The sequence below is a fragment of the Silene latifolia genome, chromosome 8 (genome assembly GCF_048544455.1).
Source record: "Silene latifolia isolate original U9 population chromosome 8, ASM4854445v1, whole genome shotgun sequence".
Taxonomy (NCBI): Eukaryota; Viridiplantae; Streptophyta; class Magnoliopsida; order Caryophyllales; family Caryophyllaceae; genus Silene; species Silene latifolia.
The window spans coordinates 110684794-110705433 of record NC_133533.1 but is presented as its reverse complement, the minus strand read 5'-3'; the positions used below and the strand labels follow the sequence as shown (position 1 = coordinate 110705433).

Sequence of the window (20640 nt, the reverse complement as noted above, 5' to 3'; positions counted from 1 at the left end):
TAAAAATTGTTTGACTTTTACCAGAAAATGAGCAAAATCGCAGATTTACTGTCCCACCCAAGATCTCTTTATTCTCTTTACCTCGGTCGAAAATTATGGATCACCAAATCATAATAATCAAACAACTAATCACTCACCTAAACAAAATTAATTATAAGAAGTACAGATTCTTTATTTAAGACGGATGTATCTGTTTTAAGCTTAAAACGGGTTAAATAGTAATAATAAAACCAAAACAAAATGCATGGTAGAAAAGCAAATGATTTGCCTTATATAGTTATATACTGAAGTGGTATGATATGATACTTTACCTATTTCATTGTTAAGACGGATACTTTTATCTTATTGGAGACTAATCGAAAGTTCAAAATATATAATTTATTATTTTCATGATCAAAAGCTGAAAACAATGTCGTACTCCGATATCTAAGCTAAAAGTTGAGTATATATTTGATCAAGTTGCATGGAAATTGGAATTTGATCACTAGATAACCAATCCCATGTGGATTCCTAATCTTGATAATTTTGATGTAGACTCGAATGATGCACACCACGAGAACAATTCTTCGCGGACATGAAGTAGACTCGATAAAATTGACTATATTTGATAAGTCGATCAAATATGTGAATTAAACTAATTTAAAATAACTTAAAATTCAAGTTAGCTTCGCCCTATTTTGACCCGAAGTTTGTGTGAATTGAAATTAACAGGAGCTCATAATCATTTGATTCGAAAGTAACTCGACTGAAAATGACTAGCGTAGTAATGTCAAGTTATACAATTGTCCACATTGAAGTTAGTCACGACGATAATGACTACAATATATATATAATCTGAATTAAATCGAATTAATATAAAAAGTGGTTCGTACCCGAGATAATCAAGACAAAACCTGAAGCGTGATTGTTTGTAAACTCAATGACAACTCAGATGAAATAGACTTCCAAACACTTCAACTTGACCATACTAACCTAGCTCCTTTCTTAGAACAAAGGTAAACAAAACTAAACAGTAATTTAAATGCTAATAAATTTTCACTTTATATAATTGACGGACCATCCAATTTTATACATAATTCGCACTTGATATTTATAATTTTTACGCACAAGAATGACGAACAAATAACTTTGTACTTCGTATAAATCATAACTTGAGTATATTCAATACACTACATGAAATTCCAATAACATGATCAATAATTCAAGATTGTACGAGAAAAATAAAATAAAAAATGAAAAGAGTATGATCATAGAACCTAATTAAAAAAAGAGTTAATTAAGAACAATCCCAACAAATTACCAGCAAGAATGAAACACCAAGAGAAGTGTTAGCACAGCTGCAAATCCCCACAATTGTAGTTCATCAAATTTGCATAATAAATCATATACACACATTTTTTTACCCCGTGAAAATCCTACTGCTTTTTTTTTTTTTACTGTTTTTTATGATTGTTTTTATTTCAAAATTTATTTTCCGAAACAATTCATTTCAAAAGAATTAATAGAAAGGTGGTGGTGGTGGAGAGTAGTAAGGCAAAGCAGTAATTGGTGGCAATGGGCCTTCATATACCGGAGCCGGTGGCGGCAAATGGTGATGAGGAGGTGGTGAGTGATGTACTGGTGGCGGTGGTGGTGGAGAAGAATATATGTATGGCGGAGGCGGTGGTGATGAGTAGATGTAAGGTGGTGGAGGTGGTGATGAATATAAATATGGCGGCGGCGGTGGTGGTGATGAGTAGATATAAGGTGGCGGTGGTGGTGGTGATGAGTATATATAAGGTGGAGGCGGTGGTGGAGGTGAGTGGACGGGAGGTGGCGGTGATGGCGGGGGTGGTGATGGCGGCGGTGGAGACGGTGGTGGAGGTGGTGGTGAGTGGACGGGAGGTGGCGGTGAAGGCGGTGGTGGAGACGGTGGTGATGGCGGTGGTGGAGAAGGTGGCGGTGGTGATGGAGGCGGTGGTGACGGTGGCGGCGGTGGTGGTGAGTAAACGGGAGGTGGCGGTGGTGGTGAAGGCGGTGGTGGTGATGGTGGTGGTGGTGGTGAAGGCGGTGGTGGTGATGGGGGCGGTGGTGATGGCGGTGGTGGTGAAGGTGGTGGAGGTGAAGGTGGAGGGGGTGATGGAGGTGGTGGTGGCGGAGGTGGTGGCGGTGAAGGAGGCGGGGGTGATGGCGGAGGCGGTGATGGAGGTGGAGGTGGCGGAGGTGGTGAGGGCGGTGGGGGTGATGGAGGCGACGGTGGCGGAGAAAACACCGGTGGAGGATAAATAGGCGCAGGAGGAACAAAAGGCTTGCACCTAAACGCATTACAATCCACCGGTTTTGATAACACCGCTTGACATTGAGCGGCATTCCGCTGCAACGGTCTCCCCGGAATACAATTCCTCTTATCATCAAACGCCTTAACCCGCAAACACACCGGCGGCTCGCCGCTAAAGAAATTATAAGAATAAGTAAAGTTCTTCAAATTCTTCAAATCACAAATACTTTCCGGCACTTCTCCAATTAACCTATTATGTGCAACATCCAGCTGCTCCAAACCAGTAATCTCACCTATAGACGCCGGTAACGGCCCGGACAACTTATTAAAACTCGCGTCGAAAACCGTCAAATTCTTCAATTTCCCCATATCACTCGGCAAACAGGACCTCAACCCATTATTAATCAATAAAATTTCATTCAAATTGGACATGTTCACAATATTCTGAGGTAAACACCCATGGAAATCATTATTCGCCAATACAATTACCGAAACCGGCGAATTCCCGAAATTATCCGGTAACTGGAAACGGAACCGGTTATGGTTTATAAATATTGCATCCAAGTCCTTATCGAATAATTCTTTAGGGACATTTCCTTCAAACTCGTTAAACCGTATGTCCAAAAACTTCAAACTCGGTAACTGGAGGACCACACTCGGAAATCGTCCTGCGAACCGGTTGTTGCTAAGATCCAACTCGAATAACAGTCGCAAATAGGCGAATTTCCGAGGGAGGGTCCCACAAAACCGGTTTGAATTAATATGGAACAAAGCGAGGTCCCGGAGGAGTCCTAGCTCCTCCGGAAGGTACCCGGCGATATCGCCGTGGTTAAGATCAATACCAGCAACGGTATTGATCGTAGAGTTATCTAGTGCAGGTGCACAAAACACTCCAGTATACTCACACACATTAGGTCCGACCCAATTCCGAGTCAGGTTCCTCGGGTCGGATAATATAGCTTGTTTCCACGCTTGGAGCGCAATGTACGCGTCCCGAAGCCGTGGACTATCAAACACAAGGTTTGGTGGAACCGTAACTGTTTCGCCCCGGTCACCATACTCGTCTTTGTAGTATAAAAGCTGACGACGTCGAATGTAGCTCGCCTCGGTGTCGGTTAACGTACTCGTACCGATGAAATTTCCATTTACTTGAATTTGGAGGTGTGGAAATATGAATAATAATGCAAAGGTGGTGAGAAATGTGAAATACAAGGTTGAGAAATTGTTGGTATTATTGGTTTTGTTCTTCATCTCACGTTAGACATCTATAAGACTATAACAATTAACAATATTCAACATTCACTTGAATTTCTTGTTTTTTTTTAAGTGAATGAATGAAATATAAATTTGTCGATAATACGGAAAATAATTTCCGAAAATTTGAAATTTGGGAGAGAGAAATATGGGATTTTGGAAGAAGAAAAAGAAACTAAGAAAGTTGTATGTGTGTATTATGTGTATGAAATAAAGGAGAGGTGAAAGATATAAGGCAAAAATAATGTGAATGTGGTGGGTTCAATTTAGTGAGGTTAAAGACTTAAAGCCAACTTTATTGAATTTTTTTAAAATTTTTTTATTTAAATTAATATATTAATATTTTTGGAATTATTTTTGAAGGGGGATATGATTGATGTAATTGTGTGGGTAATGGGTTACATCTCATTTATATATAAGGAATAGTAAGGTATACTAAGGTGGGCGACTTTGTTCGTTTCTTATGAAACTTCAACTAGTTTTGGTATTATAAATCTTGGAAGGTTATACTCCATGGAATATGGTATATAGAATAATGTGGACCAACCAATTATATGACAAAGAAAACTTTTGTTGTTATTTTAATGTAATTAGGTGGAATTATGAGTGTATTAAACTAATTGTTGAGTATTATTAAGGAGTTTGGTTGTTAAATGAGACAAAGGCTAATCATACTTCTAATCCCTAACCTCCACAAAAAAATATAAGATTTTTCTCCGTTATATCATTATCCAGCAAAAGCATATTAAGTTAAACGGTGCAAAATAAACCTGACAACCAGATCAATTGAGTCAGACAAGTAAATTTGGGCTGGCTCATGTGCGAGTATTCAGCTCAGATCAATTCGAATTACAAGTTAAGTACGTTCGAGTCCTCAATTCGGTGTCAAATCATGTACAGATCAGATTATTCACATTGGTCAATTTACGAGGTCCAGGTAAAAATAAGTATATTCAAATTGAACAATTGACATGACAAAAGTTAAAGAAGTACTCTATCCGTTCCAGTCATTAGTTTACACTTCCTTTATTTCACCCTCATAAAATAAAGAAAGTGTAAACATATGACTAGAAGGAGGGAGTAAATGAAAATGTTGACTAATTCATATTACTCTTATTATAATTTGGGATTCCTTATAATTTAACCTCAATGATGAAGTAAAAACACAATTTAGTTCAACTACTTGAGTTAATAATAGAGGATTAGTTAGAATTATGATTAGAAATGGTTTGTGGTTTCCATTTAACTAATGCTAGTAGTTGTATACTTGTATCCGTATATACATACCATGGCTTCCTAGGACAAAACTTCATGAAGACATTAGCTGGATTGCATTAGGCATTATGTACCGTATTAATCATCTAAGTCCATTTTTCTTCTAAATGCATTAATTTTTGTTTAGGGTGTCTCCAACTCATTTGAAAGTTATCTCAAACTTGTCCTACTAGGGGATGCCGTGATACAGTTATACTCCCTCTAACCTATGTATTTATATACTCTTAATTAAAAAGATAAATAATTAAAACAGAGATGTATGTATATGTTCGTGGTTATAATATAACCTTCTTTAATTAGAACGGAATTTAATTTACCTTTTCTTTTTATTCCCTTCCAAATAATATGGGTTATGAATTTTGATATGTTTGACATAATAGATAGAGAGTTCTGGGATGTTATACTTCATTCATTTACACATGTATATATTATAGTCGGTTCATAAACAAATATGAGATAATTTGTATAGTTATAATGAGTACTTGTTGCACTAATGGAGAGGAATATCAATGAGTAGATTATACAACTTGTTGTATGCAGTTGTATGATGTGGAATCCGAGCTGTGTACTAAAATTTTCGAGTTTTGTTTAAAAAAATCTGAGCTACGCATTAAAGTTTTTAAACTCATCACTTAAACATAAAAAAAATAAACTCTTACAAAACTCAGAAAAATCACATAAACCCGAATTAATGTACAGAGTTGTACAATGCTTATTATACAACTGGTTGTATAATAGTATTTGTGGGGGAATAAAGGGGCTGACTTAACATCGAGTCTTGCATACGTTTAAGGTGTCAATACGATTATTTATGTATTTTGATGCAAAGGGAGCCAATAGGCGCGCGTATTTGTTGTTGACGAGATTTGAAATTAGATTATAAATTACACAATTTATCACTTTACCGATTTAGCTAACTGATACTGTATTTTAATATAATAAAAAATATACTATTTGGGAAAGAGAGGCGGCATGTGTTAACTGTAAAGTAGAAAGAGCACTTTGGAGTAATGCTTATAACGACTCTTGAATTGGAGTCACATGATTATTGCGACCACCGCGCCCCTTAACGTTTACTTAATTACGTCGACTACGCTCCGTTGATGCTTCAGTTTTGTTGTTTGCCCTTAATATCCATGTCATTTTAATTTTGGATAAGAAGATATACTTATACACCCCCTATATAAAACAAGACAATCACATTCTATGCAATAAAGCATTAGTAATTTAGTATAGACTCCCTCCCATCCACTCAAAAGGTAACATGAATTCATTTTTCCTCTCACAAAAAGTGAGTTCATGTTACCTTTGGAGTGGATGAGAGGGAGTAGTTTAGTAGTACTCCGTATTACTCTCTCCGTCTCAGTCAATAGTTTAATTTTTTTTATTTTCCTCTCGAAAGATTAAGTAAATGTAAACTATTCATTAAAACAGGAGTAATATTTAAAGGAATAAATTGGCCAAGAGTAGTAAAAAGAATTTCCTAATTCTTGGGTAAGCCGGTAAGACAGGCGCCTCGTGATATTTATATAAGTTGATTTGTTTTACATAACTTTTGTATAAAGTTTATTACATGAAAATAACCCATAAGAGTTATTCATGGTGGTTTCTGTTACAAACAACAAAGTTTAAGGTGAAAATTTTACCTCCGTGATTCAATCCACATGTAAAGTGCATTACTAGTACATTGTATAATTTGAGTATATGAAGAATGAGAAAATACACATCATTTGTGTTATGTGCAATCAAAAGTTTTAGTATGTCAAAATTGTTTTCAAATTTATGTTAAATTATTACTCCCTTCCATCCAAACCAAATGTTACATTTGACTTTTTGGCACTATTCATAATTGTAGAGAATCTTTGGTATTATTAGTAATGTATAAGAAAAAACATAGTCATGCGAGATCTTGTTTGATTCATCGTCATGAATGCTATTAGAGTATCAAGATTTTATAATTTTTAATAATGTGTAACTAAAGATATTCACGTTACAAAACGCGCCTCGGTAAGCGTAATAAAGTCAAATGTAACCTTTGTTTTAAATGGGAGTGAGTACTTTTTTTGTCTCTACCACTGAAATTCATTTAACTGTGAATTTTAACTTCGCCATAACTTGTGTTATACTCTTTCGAGGGACATTACCATAACGTCGGAATTAAGGACTATATCAAGTAAATGCTTGAAGGTTTTGCGTTATGGCATTACCTATCTTCATTCCGATAAATAGGAGGAAGTACTCTCTCCATTCCAATCTGTAGTTATCGTTGTTTCAAAATCTCCCTCACTAAATAGTCAAATAGATAACTACCTCCGTCCCCCTGGGTAATAGTTCACAAATACTATCCTACAACCAGTTAATGTATCATACAACTGGTTGTATATACAACTTATTTAATGTAGTTGAGCTTTGTTATAAAGCTGTCGAGCTCTACTAACAAAATTATCGAGTTATGATGCAAAGTTATTGAGCTTTACAGAATAATTTTTAAGCTCAATAAGCTAGTTCATAAAATAGCTCAATAACTTGTAAAATAGCTCAACAACTTTGTGTAAGAGCTCAACAACTTTGAGGCGGTGGTACAAAGCTACTATACAACTGGTTGTAGGATAGTATTTGTGTCCTACAACCAGTTGTATAGTAGCATTGTACAACTGCCTCAAAGTTATTGAACTCTTACACAAAGTTGTTGAGCTATTTTACAAATTATTGAGCTATTTTACGAAATTATTGAGCTTAATAATTACTCCCTTAAGCTTAGTAACTTTGTATCATAGCTCGATAATTTTGTCAGTAGAGCTCCATAACTTTATAACAAAGCTCAATTACATTGAATAAGTTGTATATACAATAAGTTGTATAATACATTAACTGTAGTAGTTACTCCCTCCATTCAACTTCACTTTACATGTTTGCTTTATCACGTTTGCCAACGCGACTTTTAAGTTCTAAATATCTTTAGCTACGTATTTGCAAAAATTATAAAAGTTAGATATTTTTAATGTACTCTTAAAAACGAATCAAATAAGATTACACATAAATATATTTTAACTTATGTATCGAGAGAAAATTGAAATTAAATATTCACTTGTGAATAGTGTGTAAAAGAGAAACCTGTAAAGTGGAGTTGAATGGAGGGAGTACTAAGCTAGTTAACCCTTTGCTTATTAAGGTCAATAGAGTTTTGCGGGAATATGTCACGATATGGCAATTTACATCATTACGGTTGTCACTAATTGCGCAAGAACATTCCTACATACATACCATACGCGTTGAAGGTATAATTAATATAGTTATGGTGCGACTTTATAATAGTAGTATAGTGCGCAATATTCTCTTGGGTATTCCTCGAATCATAATCCTCCCTAATTATTATCATGGATGATGAATGAACATTTGTCAATCGGAATGATTAGACTTGATTAATAAGCAATATTATTTCGGCAAGTCAATTAATTGATGTTATATCAGGACTTTTCTTAAAATTATATTGATCAAGCATTTGACAATCACAAATTATACTTTTTACAGTCGTATGGTGCGATCACTTAAAAGTGACCATTTTTATTATTATAAAATGCTCACTTTTTAACATTTCATGATCACTGTTTTCATAACAACAATTCTTATGTAAAACCGTTTTACATAAACATTATTGTAAACCAAGTGACTATTTACCCAAATACCCTCACTAAAATGAATTTCACCAGTCACCACTTCCCATAATTATAAGGATATTAAGGTTTTTCATTATATGGTTTTATATTGTGATATTATAAAATCGTTTTACAAGATACTTACTCCAAAAGGAGCAAAATATGCCAAGATGTTAACTATGTAGACTTACCTTTTGCAATAATAATTTTTTTATAAAATGAAGTTTCTTTACATTTATAAGGCAAAGTTTTTATATATATAAAATAAAATATATACATGAGTATCATGAAATATATATACTTTCGTAAAAATTAAAGTCAAAGACTCTTATCGAAAGACGAAAACGTCGTATGTAAAAAATTGAGGATGTAGTTAAAAAGAGTTTTATAAGGAGTACGGAGTATAAAATTTAGGTATCTAAAATTAAAGGTATATTTTGTTAATTTTTTTAATACTATATTTAATTAGTTGGTCATTTTTGTAGTTAAAACTTAAAATTACTTACATAGTTACTTTAATGAATAGTTTTAAGTAAAATATCCGAGTTGTCATTCCGAATGACTAGTACATTATCTGATTAGGGTTTTCTAATAATTTGTCTGGGCAAGGGTTTTTGTTTGGGCCTTTTCGAAGTTTTTTTGTACTGGTCTTAGAGAGTACTATGCAAACTCTCTAAGCGCACTCTAACATGCATTTATGTATATCATAACTATTCAGAATCTGAAATCTTATAAAAGTTGTAATTCTTCAATTAATAAAACTCTCCTCCCTTCTAATTATGAACGTAGCTAATACACGTTAGTTAACCACGCAAATCTGCATATTGCTTTCTTTGCATTCGTTTATAATCTTTACTTGCTTACTATGTAGCAACATGAATGTATGGGTAAAAACCTATGAGCTAATTCTTAAGGGGAATGAGGTACCTTAGACCCTACTAACTACCCCATTATGGTAGATATGAGAAGATAAGATGCTTTCCTTTTTGTGAAGGTGTTTTGAAACTTTCCATCTACATTTTGTGGCTTAGGTACAATTTAGGTGTGTGTGCTTAATATTTGGAGCATAATTTCCTTGTCCTAACCCCTATTACTTGTGTATGTTTTAAAGGATGCCTTTAATATTTAGGGCATGCCTTACAAATTATTGGTATGACTTTACACATGCTATTATGTTGCAATTATTGGTTTGTTTGTTGGTTTTTAGAAGCTCTCTAGCTTGCTAATGCCCATACCGTTACAATAAGACACATTTGAGGTAAATAAACTTTTAAGGTATTCTTTAAAGAAACTATAGGACGGATGAATAAGGGTGTTTTCGACCATGATAAATCTTTTCATATGTTAGAGATAATTCAATATTTTCTCAAAAAGAAAACTATAACATCGTTCACAATTTCATTCTATGACCATCCGATTTAGTTTTTTAAACAAAGTAAATTATATATCCCTTTTCCTTTGTCGTCTCTCACTCAAAGTCATTCTCGATTAACTTTAAATATCATGTAATTCATCGTTAAATATTGTCTTTTCTCTTACTTTACACTTAGGCGAGTTTAAAACAAGTAGAACTGTAGAAGTATATAGGACGAAAAAAATCGGTAATTTATGAGCTCTAACCTTACTAAATTATTAAGTTGAACTATGTACTATTCAAAAGAGTACCAACTGAATTATAAATTATTAGTATACTAAGATATCAATCCATTTTCGCAACCTTTTTGTATGAATCAAAAACTAAAACAAATCAAACAAACAATACCTAATTAGACATATTCTAGAGGGGTTGGCGATTTCACATGGTCGAGTATAATGCAAAGAAGAAGACTTTGGTGGTTGAAGATTATGGGACATAAGTATACTTTCAGCTAGCTGTGATTTAATTAACTACCTAATTATTAGTGACTTAATTATACGCATACAACAGTAGTAATTGTGTCATCAGAAATATTTCGTAATCAAATGTTGTATAAACATTTCATAATCAAATACTCCCTCTGTCCCGGTCATTTGTTGTCCTTTTCCATTTTGGGGTGTCTCAGTCATTTGTTGTCATTTCTATTTTAAGAATGGATTTGATGAGTAATTTGATCATTCTCACTCAATTGATTCCACTTGTCATTTAGTAATTGGCCCTCTATCCTTTCCTTGGTCTTTGTGCCAAAACCAAAGGACAACAAATGACCGGGACGGAGGGAGTATTATCTTAACAACCGAATTAAATGGACGCCCTGTACAGCTGTACTCCAACAAAATATGAGGTCCCAAATATTAATACACAGAACAAGTGTTGTTTGGATTGAATTTTATCTGCACAACTTGTAAATTTAACACCAAAATAGGAGGTCCGATTCCCGCGCTCATGGCTAGACGCTAAATAGGGCCTTAGACGGCCCATGCTAGAAACATTAGGTCTGCTAAGAAACATCACCTCTTTAATTTAAGTTGTTGAGATACGAAATACAATACAATTTAAAGAGAGAATGTTTCTTAATAAAATGAATAAGTATAATATAAAGTGATTTACTAATAAAAATAGTCACAGTTTAAAAACTCAATTTGAATCACGATCAATATTAAAAAGAATTACGAAAATTACATAAACGATACAAAGAAAAAGGTCCCTCACAAGTTTGTGTGTAAGAAAACAATAAAAACAATTTCAAAAGCTTAATAACAAATAATCTCACTAATTTAACTCAAAATACACACACAAAATGACAAACTAAAATAATTCAATATAGTTTTTAAACCTAAAAGGTTCGTACTATTTATTTTCTTTATAAATAAGCCATAAAAGTCGAAGTTAATCATTGGTTATGATTGAAAACAACTTTATTATTCCTTATAATACAGATTATAATAATAACCACAATTCTTAATCTTTTTATAACGCGTCAAGACGTAAGCTCTTGGTTGAAAAATTATTTAGGATAAGATTATTAATCGAAGGTTGCAAAAGTGTAGGAGGAAGCTTCGTAAAGGAATATGTTAATGATAAAAGACTTAAACTAACACGGTTTGATGTGGGTGTATATGTATGTCTTTTAAGTGTAAAAAAAAGGTGTTTTTTCATGTATGATTGTTAAATTTCAAACACGAATTTCCAAAATAGTACGAATATAGTTTGTGTTAAAAGAAATAGCTCACGGGGATCAGGTTTGTTCTCATCAGCTTAATTCCAGCTTAGTTCAGCTTATTTGAGTTTAGTCCAATCCAGTCCAATGAACTGAACTAATTATATATAAGGATCGACCCTAAGACATACTCCTACTAGGAGTCTAGGACAAGTCTTACTCCAATCTTGACAATTTTTACCCTTTTCTCTCAGCTAAAAAAAGTTAAATACACTTATTCACCCGAACTTAGCACACTCATATCATATTTTGCGGATTTTTTAACATGTACGACTGTGCCTACAAAAGATATACGGTAAAAGACTCACACGTTAAAAATTACGAAAAATTCTCCTATGAGAAATTTGGAAAATGAGTTTATACTCTGACATCTCACGAGTACCATCGACATTCTATCCATTTATGTGTCTTTAACATGTACCCTAAGGACATATATTAAAAAAACCGGACTTTTTAATCCAGAATCAAATTCTTTATAGTAAATTAATGTCATGAAGAAAAGTAACAATTACCTTTCTAGAAGTTGCATGGAAGAGTACTTCAGCCCTTTATTCAATTACTTTCCGTTCAGTAAAGTATCATATTGATCACACGAAAACTAAAAAGTCCTTTAGCATCCGAAATAGAGTAAAAAGAAAGAAAAACGAGTGAACGAACACAAATTCTTATTTCAGATTGCAATATCCGTCTTAAACTTAAAATAGATCTAGTATTAGACTCAAGAATAATGCATAAGAGAGAACAAAATGTTTGTCCTGGTCCTATATATGCAAATGAGAGTATATTTGACCGATTTTAATTTTGAGACGGATACTCCCGTCGTAAGACTGACTTGCTGGTGAATGAAAGCATATAAAACATGCAACCTACAGGTGAAGCAAACACATTTACTATCCTGCATATTTGCATACCATTTTGGACCCACATTACGTAAAGTTCAGATAAATTCATTGGTGCAAATTGTTTGAGGGACAAAATATAGTTAGGGTAATCTATCTACAATGCCAAATATTCAATGGATTGTTTTGTTTTACTTGATTTTATGGTTATATCAGACTGAGTGTGTCAGCAGGCAGGAGACGTAAATGGAGGAAATATGACAGTTCAGGTTACAGTAGCATTGCGCAGTTATGGATTGACTCATGGTCTCAAATTGCCTTATTGATTGGTTGCAACTTGCAATCGCGACCGATGACGGTTAGGAATCATGGTATCGTATCGTTATACCGTGGTGGCTTACTGATCTAAGTGCTTATGGGTAGAGCCATATTGGTAAACGTTATACAAATATTGATACAATAAACCTATCGTAACTTTACCGACATCTTTTATCCGATATTTAATTTAATAACATGATTACCGTTAGTTAGAATTACCTTTCTTTACGGCTGCAAAAAAAAAAAAAAAAAAAAAAAAAAAAAAAAATCACACTTCTACTTCTGTTCACTATGTTTACAAGTGTAATAGTTTGGGCCAAGTTTTGTATTTTGGGCTTAGAACAAGTGAACCCAAATTATCACTTCGCCACCATTCTCGAATAAGACCATTGTACGGTGTACAACAAGAGGCACGAATGCACAATACGACAGCGTTAGTAAGTAAATAAATTGAGAATCATATTGAAAAAGCATACCAATGCAATTAAAAGATTTAATTACCGGACACGGAATAAAATTTTACAATTTCATTACAATCATTAGAAAATAAAATTGGAATTTTTAACAGCAGAGGCAGAGAGGGTCAATTCGCAACAGGAAAAAAAAAATTATCAGAATTGAAATACTCGGTAACATGTTTTAGCTCCACCATTGTTATTCCTAGAACTAATGATCACTACTCATCGTGAAACCGCCTGCCTACACGACCAAAGTCCAACAAACACCGGTAAAATACATACAAGCATACTGGGGCTGTAAGTGAATCGAACTTGGATTATACCGTTATGGAAAGAAGGCAGGAAAAGGAAAACGAAGCTTCAGCTAACACAAAACCAAGGCTTTTACAACACTGTATAGTACAGGAACTGTGCCAAGAACTCCAGAAGCATCAGCGTAACTATGTCCTACTGTAGTCGCCCTCCACCGAACGTCCAAGACTATTGTGGATACGATGTCGGGCCGTAAGCAGGTGCAGCAGTAGTCGCACTATAATCGTACGGTACATACCCCTCCTGCGAACCATATGAGCCACCGAGTCTAGCCTCAGCGCTAGCGCCACTGTCACCAGGTATTCCATAGTGTGGTTGACCGGTCTGGTAAGCAGGTGCGGCTGCAGCAGTCCCGGTATCATAAGTAGCCTGACTAGGATAGCCGGTTTGACTAGGATAGGTTGTCTGAGTATGATAGCTTGGCTGACTAGGATGGGCATACGGGGCCAAATACCTCGATACTGGGCTCAACGGGGACGGCAAGACTTGGTCTCCCACGGGAAACTTTGTGTACGGACTTGAAGGTTTTTGAACTTTGGCAGGACGGGATGATGGTGGACCGCTGGTCGCGCCTCGCTTGCTATGCATCACTCTGGCTGTAGTACCATTTTTTCTATCATTCTTGGCTCTCTCAAGTACAGCAAGACGCTTCCTCAAGCTTTCGACAGGAAATTCTTCCTCAATCTTATGGTCTTCTACACATTTTATAATAGATCGGATGGAAATCGACTCCAAACTATTGGCTTTATCCTGAAGTATCAACCACCAATAATGAGAAAAAAAGTCATCGGTAATACTGATTGACAGCACTACCTATCAGCTGAAGAGAAAAGGCAAACATAATCGTCTTGCTAAATCCCATTTGATTTTGGTAATCAGATGATGTCGAATTTGTGAGAACTTTTCTTACAATATGCAAAAAATACGAACTTTTCTAAAAATGACAGTAAATAAATGTTTTGACGATCTGAAAAGAAAATTATCTCATTGTATTTCCACATACAATATTACGAGAACTTGATCGTCTTAGGCCCTTGGCGTCAATTGACCAACAAAGTTAAAAAGGCGCAATTTTGGGACGGATGTAATATATACGGAGTAATAAACTTACAGTTGCTGAAGCACTATGATTGCCTTTTTTACGTATGTCCCTGGATTCCCTATCGGTTTTCTGCAAAAAAGACTTCAGAAGTGACACGGGCTGAAATCTATCAGTCAAACCAGACTCAGTGGCAAAATAAACTGCCTCAACTTGCTTTCCATTTTTTACCAATTCTTCAATCAAATCTGCAAAGAAAAACAATTCCTCAAAATCTTTGTACAATTATGAATCTTAACAAACGGGTAAGCACACATTAGTCTAGTCAAAATAAAAGTGTGACGCTCTAAATAAAAATCAAAGTAGCCAACTGTCGCATGATATTGAACCATACATATACTTTGGAGAAGTATACAGGCCATACTTAAATCATCCAAGATCCCAGATATGTATTTATGTAGAGCATGGGAAATCTCAGTGATAAGGCCTCTTTGTAAGCAACTTTCCACAATCAGGTCTCCTAGAAGGCAAGTACATAAGAAGTCTAAAGTTCCCTGGATGTTTGCGTAACAGGCAATCAATTTAGGTCTACTCTGAGGCCATGCTATCATTATTGCAATTAATAACGGCCAAAATGACATATAAACTCCGCTCACAAAAAAATACTCTACGAGAATTGCTTCTCTATTATAGCAATCCATAGCAAGGTGTAGTTTAGTACACTGCGAGATGATAAAGTAAATGAAGCCACATAAGAAAAGCAAGTCAATTGCTATGCAAATTCTACTCCATATAAAAACACTCGGATTTCCATTATAGTTTACTTGTGATGAGATATAAAGAGTTGCAGAGTTGAATTATATGGGGTTTGTTATTAATCAACATCTGACGGCTTCTTAGAAAAACAGTGGTACTGCGTAACAATTCTGGCTATATGGATACTTATCCAAATGGAGCAAGCTAAAAATGGGGAGATAATAACTTACAAGTATAAAACTTCATCACCATAGATTTTAAACAAATCAAAGGATCATTAATGATATAAGAGAGGCTACAAAAAGACCAGTACATAGTTTATCGTAAAATGGTCACCAACAGCAATAAAAGGACAACTAAGATGGCAAGCATGGTATAAAAAGGGTCATTATTAATATACAAAGGCTCACTTTAGTTTCTGAGTAAAATGGTTTACAACAAGCTAACGTAAAGGCGATTTCTCACACCTCTCTATTCTCTTTGTTTCTAAATGGTGCAGTCCCATCTCCTTCGTTCTCTTTCCATAGTTATTAATTCAAACAACTTGAACTGGTCACAGTGTCATACTCTATTGTGCCCTAACATAGGCCCCGGTACAACTAAGAGCACAATACAATGTCACTTGCATTACAAAAGACAAACATTTGACAATGCTGACAAATTTAAATTTGATGCAAAAGTTAGATATTATTAAAACAATGATGAAGCGAAAGATGGCAGAGTCTTCATATGCAGACATTAAAAAGATGTCGAATTCTTCTGTACAAACGTAACTGGGATACACTTAAAAGCACCTGAAGCTTAGCCGATAAAGAAGTCAGAAAACGATTCTACCCCTTGTAATCACATTTAAGACCTAAATATATACGAGAAATACGCTCCAACCACACACCCCAAATAACAGTAACATGTCACATCACCATAGTCGTATTCCATCTTTTGTACTATGTAAGCCTTGATACTGAGTAAATGTTTATAAATCAGGGTTTTAAAATTCTCCACATATATGAGCAGTCCACTCCAACCTTGACCATATGTCATCAACTTCCCAATGAATGGATTGAATGCTCTTCAACTCCTTGCTCTCACCACATCTAAACAGCAATTTTTGCCTTTTTCCCCTCTGCCCGCGGCCCCGCCCCCACCTCCTCACCCACACACATCACCATGACACCAACTCTACATTGCCACCATGAACAGACTTGAATAGAGCAGACCGCAACACTCACAATGTTAGTCCGCATACTATGATCTGCATAAAATCTTTACAATATCCTCAACACCATTTTTTTCAGCTCTAAACGATGATCCTACTCTAGAATAGTTGTAAGACCGTAAGCATAAGCTGGCATCTTGCATTCTCCACTACAAACCTCTTTTGAACTATCTACGAAGCAAAAACATAAAATATTCCAAAATAATTAAACCCAAAACAAACAATAATAAAAATGCTGAAGGTTCATATTAGAACTCCAACCATAATTTTAAAAGTAAAGCATAGCAGCAAAACTCGTTATATTGGTTCCCAGTAAAACCCTACAAGATCCTCAACAGAAAAGCAATTTCCTTCAAACGATATGACCTTTATCTAATAATAGTTGTAACCTTACTCGAACACCAAACCATAACAATCAGCCTAATTAGTTGTGATTTGGGGAGTGTCCGGGCAAAACAAACAACGAAATATCTCATTTGAGATCATCTTAAGCATAAGAAGGTCTCTTTCCAAGCTACATGATCCATTTAATGATAGCTATAATGACTATGCTTATTTTTATTTTTTATTTTTTATTTTGGTGAAATGCGAACGTTCATTAGAAATCATAAACATACATCACCATACATGTGCCATGGATACATAAAGCCCAATAAACAACAACCAAACTGCTCTCAACTTAATTAGAAATCAAGGTCACTTGTCTTATCCAGCTACTTTCTCTAGAGCTAATCCTATCAATTTTGCTCAAAACAATGTCAGGGTATTGCACATAACCCTCAAATCTGCATCTGTTCCTGCAATCCCAGATGTAGTACACCAGGCTAGCTAAGGCAGCCATTACTATCTTCTTTTTCATCAGAGATTTGCATATCCCCAACTCAGCATATCCCCAGTCCAGTTACAAGCCAACCAGTTCTGAACACGAACTAAACACTGCCGCCATATAAACACTCAAAAAAAAAGATGCTGCTGTGTTTCCTGTGCATTACCACACAGATAACACAGCCCATTAGAAATGATTCCAAACTTCAGGAGCCTAGCCTTTGTGAGCAGCCTATTTTGCACAAAAATCAAATTGATGAAATTGATCTTTGGCAAGCATAATCTGTTCCATACATAATGCACCCACCTTACCTTCAAATGTGCTCCACTCAGCCAGTCATAAACTCTATGCATTGAGAACTGACTGCTTAACCAACCATTATTCAGAAAACCCTCTTTCAGTTTGTCCTTAACTATGCTTTTAACACTTAGTAACAAATATGTTTACACTTAAGACGATCTTAAACAATACTAACTCAACAAGCAATAACAAAAATGCTCAATATTCACATAACAGAACTGCATTCAAACTTCAATAAAAGCTCCAAACTTTACAATAAAGAACCAAAATTTAGAAGAAAAACCTGCAATTTTATCCCCAAAGATGGGAATAGCAAGCTTAGCCATATCCCTCCTCCCGCAAAACTCAAGCATCAACTTAATATAGAACTCTTCCTCAAACTTCTCCTTCAATCCAAACCCCAACAAAACCTCGATAAACATGGCCGCCTCAGCCGGCCCCATTCCAGTCCCCTCACCAACACCTTCTAACCCCTCATTATCAGACACCATCCTCCACTCTTTCAAAACCTCCTCGGCCCTCTCGACCGCCTTTTTAGCAAAAACCCGACCCAAACCTGGGTTTCCCACCTTCCCCTTCTTCAATTCCTCGGGTGGGAACATGCTCCTAACCACCATTGAGCATGCCCACCTGGTATCAATTAACCCGGCCCGTTTCTCCTTCTTCATTTCCACAAATTCCCTCACTGCTTCAACCACAAACCTCTCAGAATCGACACACTCCGAAAACGCTTTCCCCATTTTCTCCCTCAACGACATCGTTTCCCTCCGTTTCTCCACCAACAATCTCATCAACGACCCTGGTTCCATCCTCCTACACATTGTCGTCAAAATATCCGGCAATGGCGTCGATTCATTGGGTATCGGTTTTGACACTTCCGAAAGTGCGACGCTTTTCTTGGTTTCCACCGTTGAAGAAAGCGAATTTTGTAATTCAGGGAGGGAATCTTCGCGAGTTTTGAGGGAATCTAGGGTTTGAGTGAATTTGGAATCTAGGGTTTGGAATCGAGAATCTAGGGTTTGGGATTTAATTTCAACGGAATTTTGGAGATTGGTGAAATGGGTAGTTAGGGTTTTGTAAAGGGTTGTGCAATTGGTTAAAAGGGTTTTTTGTTCTTCGAGCTTTGTGAAAAGGGTCGTGATTGTTTCTGGAATTTCTTCTGTTATTGTTGTTGTTTCCGCCATTGATGAGGAGATTGTACAAATGAATTGGATGTTGAGAAAATGACGAACATCAAATTAAATTAGGGAGGGGAGAAACAGAGTTCAAACCCGAGTGACCAGACCGAACCCGAGTAAACCCGACCCGACAGAACCCAAAAATATTGTGACCTGAAATCGACCTGTCCTGACCCGATTATCAGTGACCTGAACCCGACCCGATGCTAATCCGACAATTATTAAGCTTAATTTTGATCAAAATGAAGTGATTTTGTCTTTATGTATGTTTGACTTAGTAATGAAATAATTAAACAAAATAATAGGTTAAAAACTAAATTTAATGTAAAAATTATTGTAATGGAATTAAGTAACCGGACCCAATAATGACCCGACACGACCCGATACATCATTTGACCCGAAATGACCCGACCCGACCTGAAAGGGTATACTGACCTGATATGACTCGAACCCAATATAACCCGACCGACGTGATCCGACTGACCTGATTGCCACCTCTATAATTCAACCATTTGTTACCTTTTTTTTATGGGACAGCTATGGCCTATGAGTTTACAATTATTAAAAAAAATCACACTTCCTCTGTTTCATTGAATTGTTTACGTTTACTTTTTTTGGCACTATTCATAGTTGAGTATAATTTTCAATACAACTTTTAATGTAGAACATAAAAGATAGTCATGTGAGATCTTGTTTAAATTGTCTTATCGAGTGCATTATGAATATCAAATTTTTATATATAATTTTTAATATATGTAACTAAAGATATGAACAAAAGAAAACAAGCATTGGCATACGTGCATAAAGCAAACGTAAACTATCATATGAAGCCTAGGAAGTATGAGTTGATTTATTTATTAGGAAAGACAAGATAAAAGTGAAGCGTAAACTATTGACCGTCATGGAGGAAGTAATATTTCGCTCATCGGAGTGGAAATTAACGAATCCTGAAAGAGTCAAAGAGGCTCTTTACCGATGGCATAATTTGGGTCCATCTTAAGTTAGGAACTTAGGACGAAACCCTGCTCTTATACCATGTTAGAACATGTAATGAGTCGGGTCACACCCAAACGAAGGAGAGACAAACCACTCGATAGACATAAGGGAGGTTTCATCCTTAAATCAATGAACAATAGAGAAGTAACCGCCTTAGTTGTGGTATAATCTCTCTTTTCCGAACAATGTGGAAAACTCATATAGTCACATGTGAGTTTTTCCACCAGCCTCCACCCTTACTCTCTCGAGTAGATTAACTTGACCACCAACGAAAACCCTTTGAATCCACCACCAGTTTCACTCATACTATCTATCAGGTACACTGACCTCACTATCCATAACCAACACTTTTTAATGCTATCAATTGGTTGTGGCTGACAAAAAAGAAACGCTAATATGCAAAGGGTATTGCTCTTTCACATACGCATTTTACTCTTTCACATACTTTTTTCCATAAATTTTCCATACATTGTCCTTCTTCACAAAACCCCCCAAATTGTGTCTCTTTTCCTTCCTCAAAGTATAACCAAACTACTCCTAAATCTGCAATTATAGATTCCCAAATTCACCATTATCGTACAAAGTTTATCCTTGTATACTTATTTTAGTCATCGAAATACCTTTTTTCCATGGTTTGCAAGCCACATACTTTGAAAATAAAAAAGTGCGTACTACTGCCTCTCCATCACTACCAATAAAGCACTCAACAACAACAACAACAACAACAACAACAACAACATCAGAGCCTTAATCCCAAAATGATTTGGGGTCGGCTGACATGAATCATCTTTTCGAACCGTCCATGGGTGCACGCACGCCTCAA

The 20640-nt window shown here is 35.7% G+C and overlaps 2 protein-coding genes across 2 annotated transcripts; both read right to left on the bottom strand.

Moving 5' to 3' along the window:
* Nucleotides 1–1112: 1112 nt before the first annotated feature.
* LOC141597323 (leucine-rich repeat extensin-like protein 4) lies at nucleotides 1113–3944 on the bottom strand. Its single transcript, XM_074417739.1, has one exon. It carries the CDS (start codon nucleotides 3506–3508, stop codon nucleotides 1499–1501), a length of 2010 nt encoding a protein of 669 aa, XP_074273840.1. The 5' UTR covers nucleotides 3509–3944; the 3' UTR covers nucleotides 1113–1498.
* Nucleotides 3945–13198: 9254 nt separating this feature from the next.
* LOC141597322 (FRIGIDA-like protein 4a) lies at nucleotides 13199–18883 on the bottom strand. The gene is made up of 3 exons (XM_074417738.1): nucleotides 17927–18883; nucleotides 14618–14793; nucleotides 13199–14256 (listed from the first exon to the last, which is right to left on the bottom strand). Exons 1-3 carry the CDS (start codon nucleotides 18825–18827, stop codon nucleotides 13675–13677), a joined length of 1659 nt encoding a protein of 552 aa, XP_074273839.1. The 5' UTR covers nucleotides 18828–18883; the 3' UTR covers nucleotides 13199–13674.
* Nucleotides 18884–20640: the final 1757 nt, after the last annotated feature.

Excerpts from the sequence above, each read along its gene's own strand:
- LOC141597323 (XM_074417739.1), bottom strand. The coding sequence starts at position 3,508 with ATGAAGAACAAAACCAATAATACCAACAATTTCTCAACCTTGTATTTC.
- LOC141597322 (XM_074417738.1), bottom strand. The coding sequence starts at position 18,827 with ATGGCGGAAACAACAACAATAACAGAAGAAATTCCAGAAACAATCACG. Across the intron at positions 14,794-17,926 it reads CTTTGGGGATAAAATTGCAG|ATTTGATTGAAGAATTGGTA; the intron begins GTTTTTCTTCTA and ends TTTTCTTTGCAG. Across the intron at positions 14,257-14,617 it reads ATCATAGTGCTTCAGCAACT|GATAAAGCCAATAGTTTGGA; the intron begins GTAAGTTTATTA and ends TTGATACTTCAG.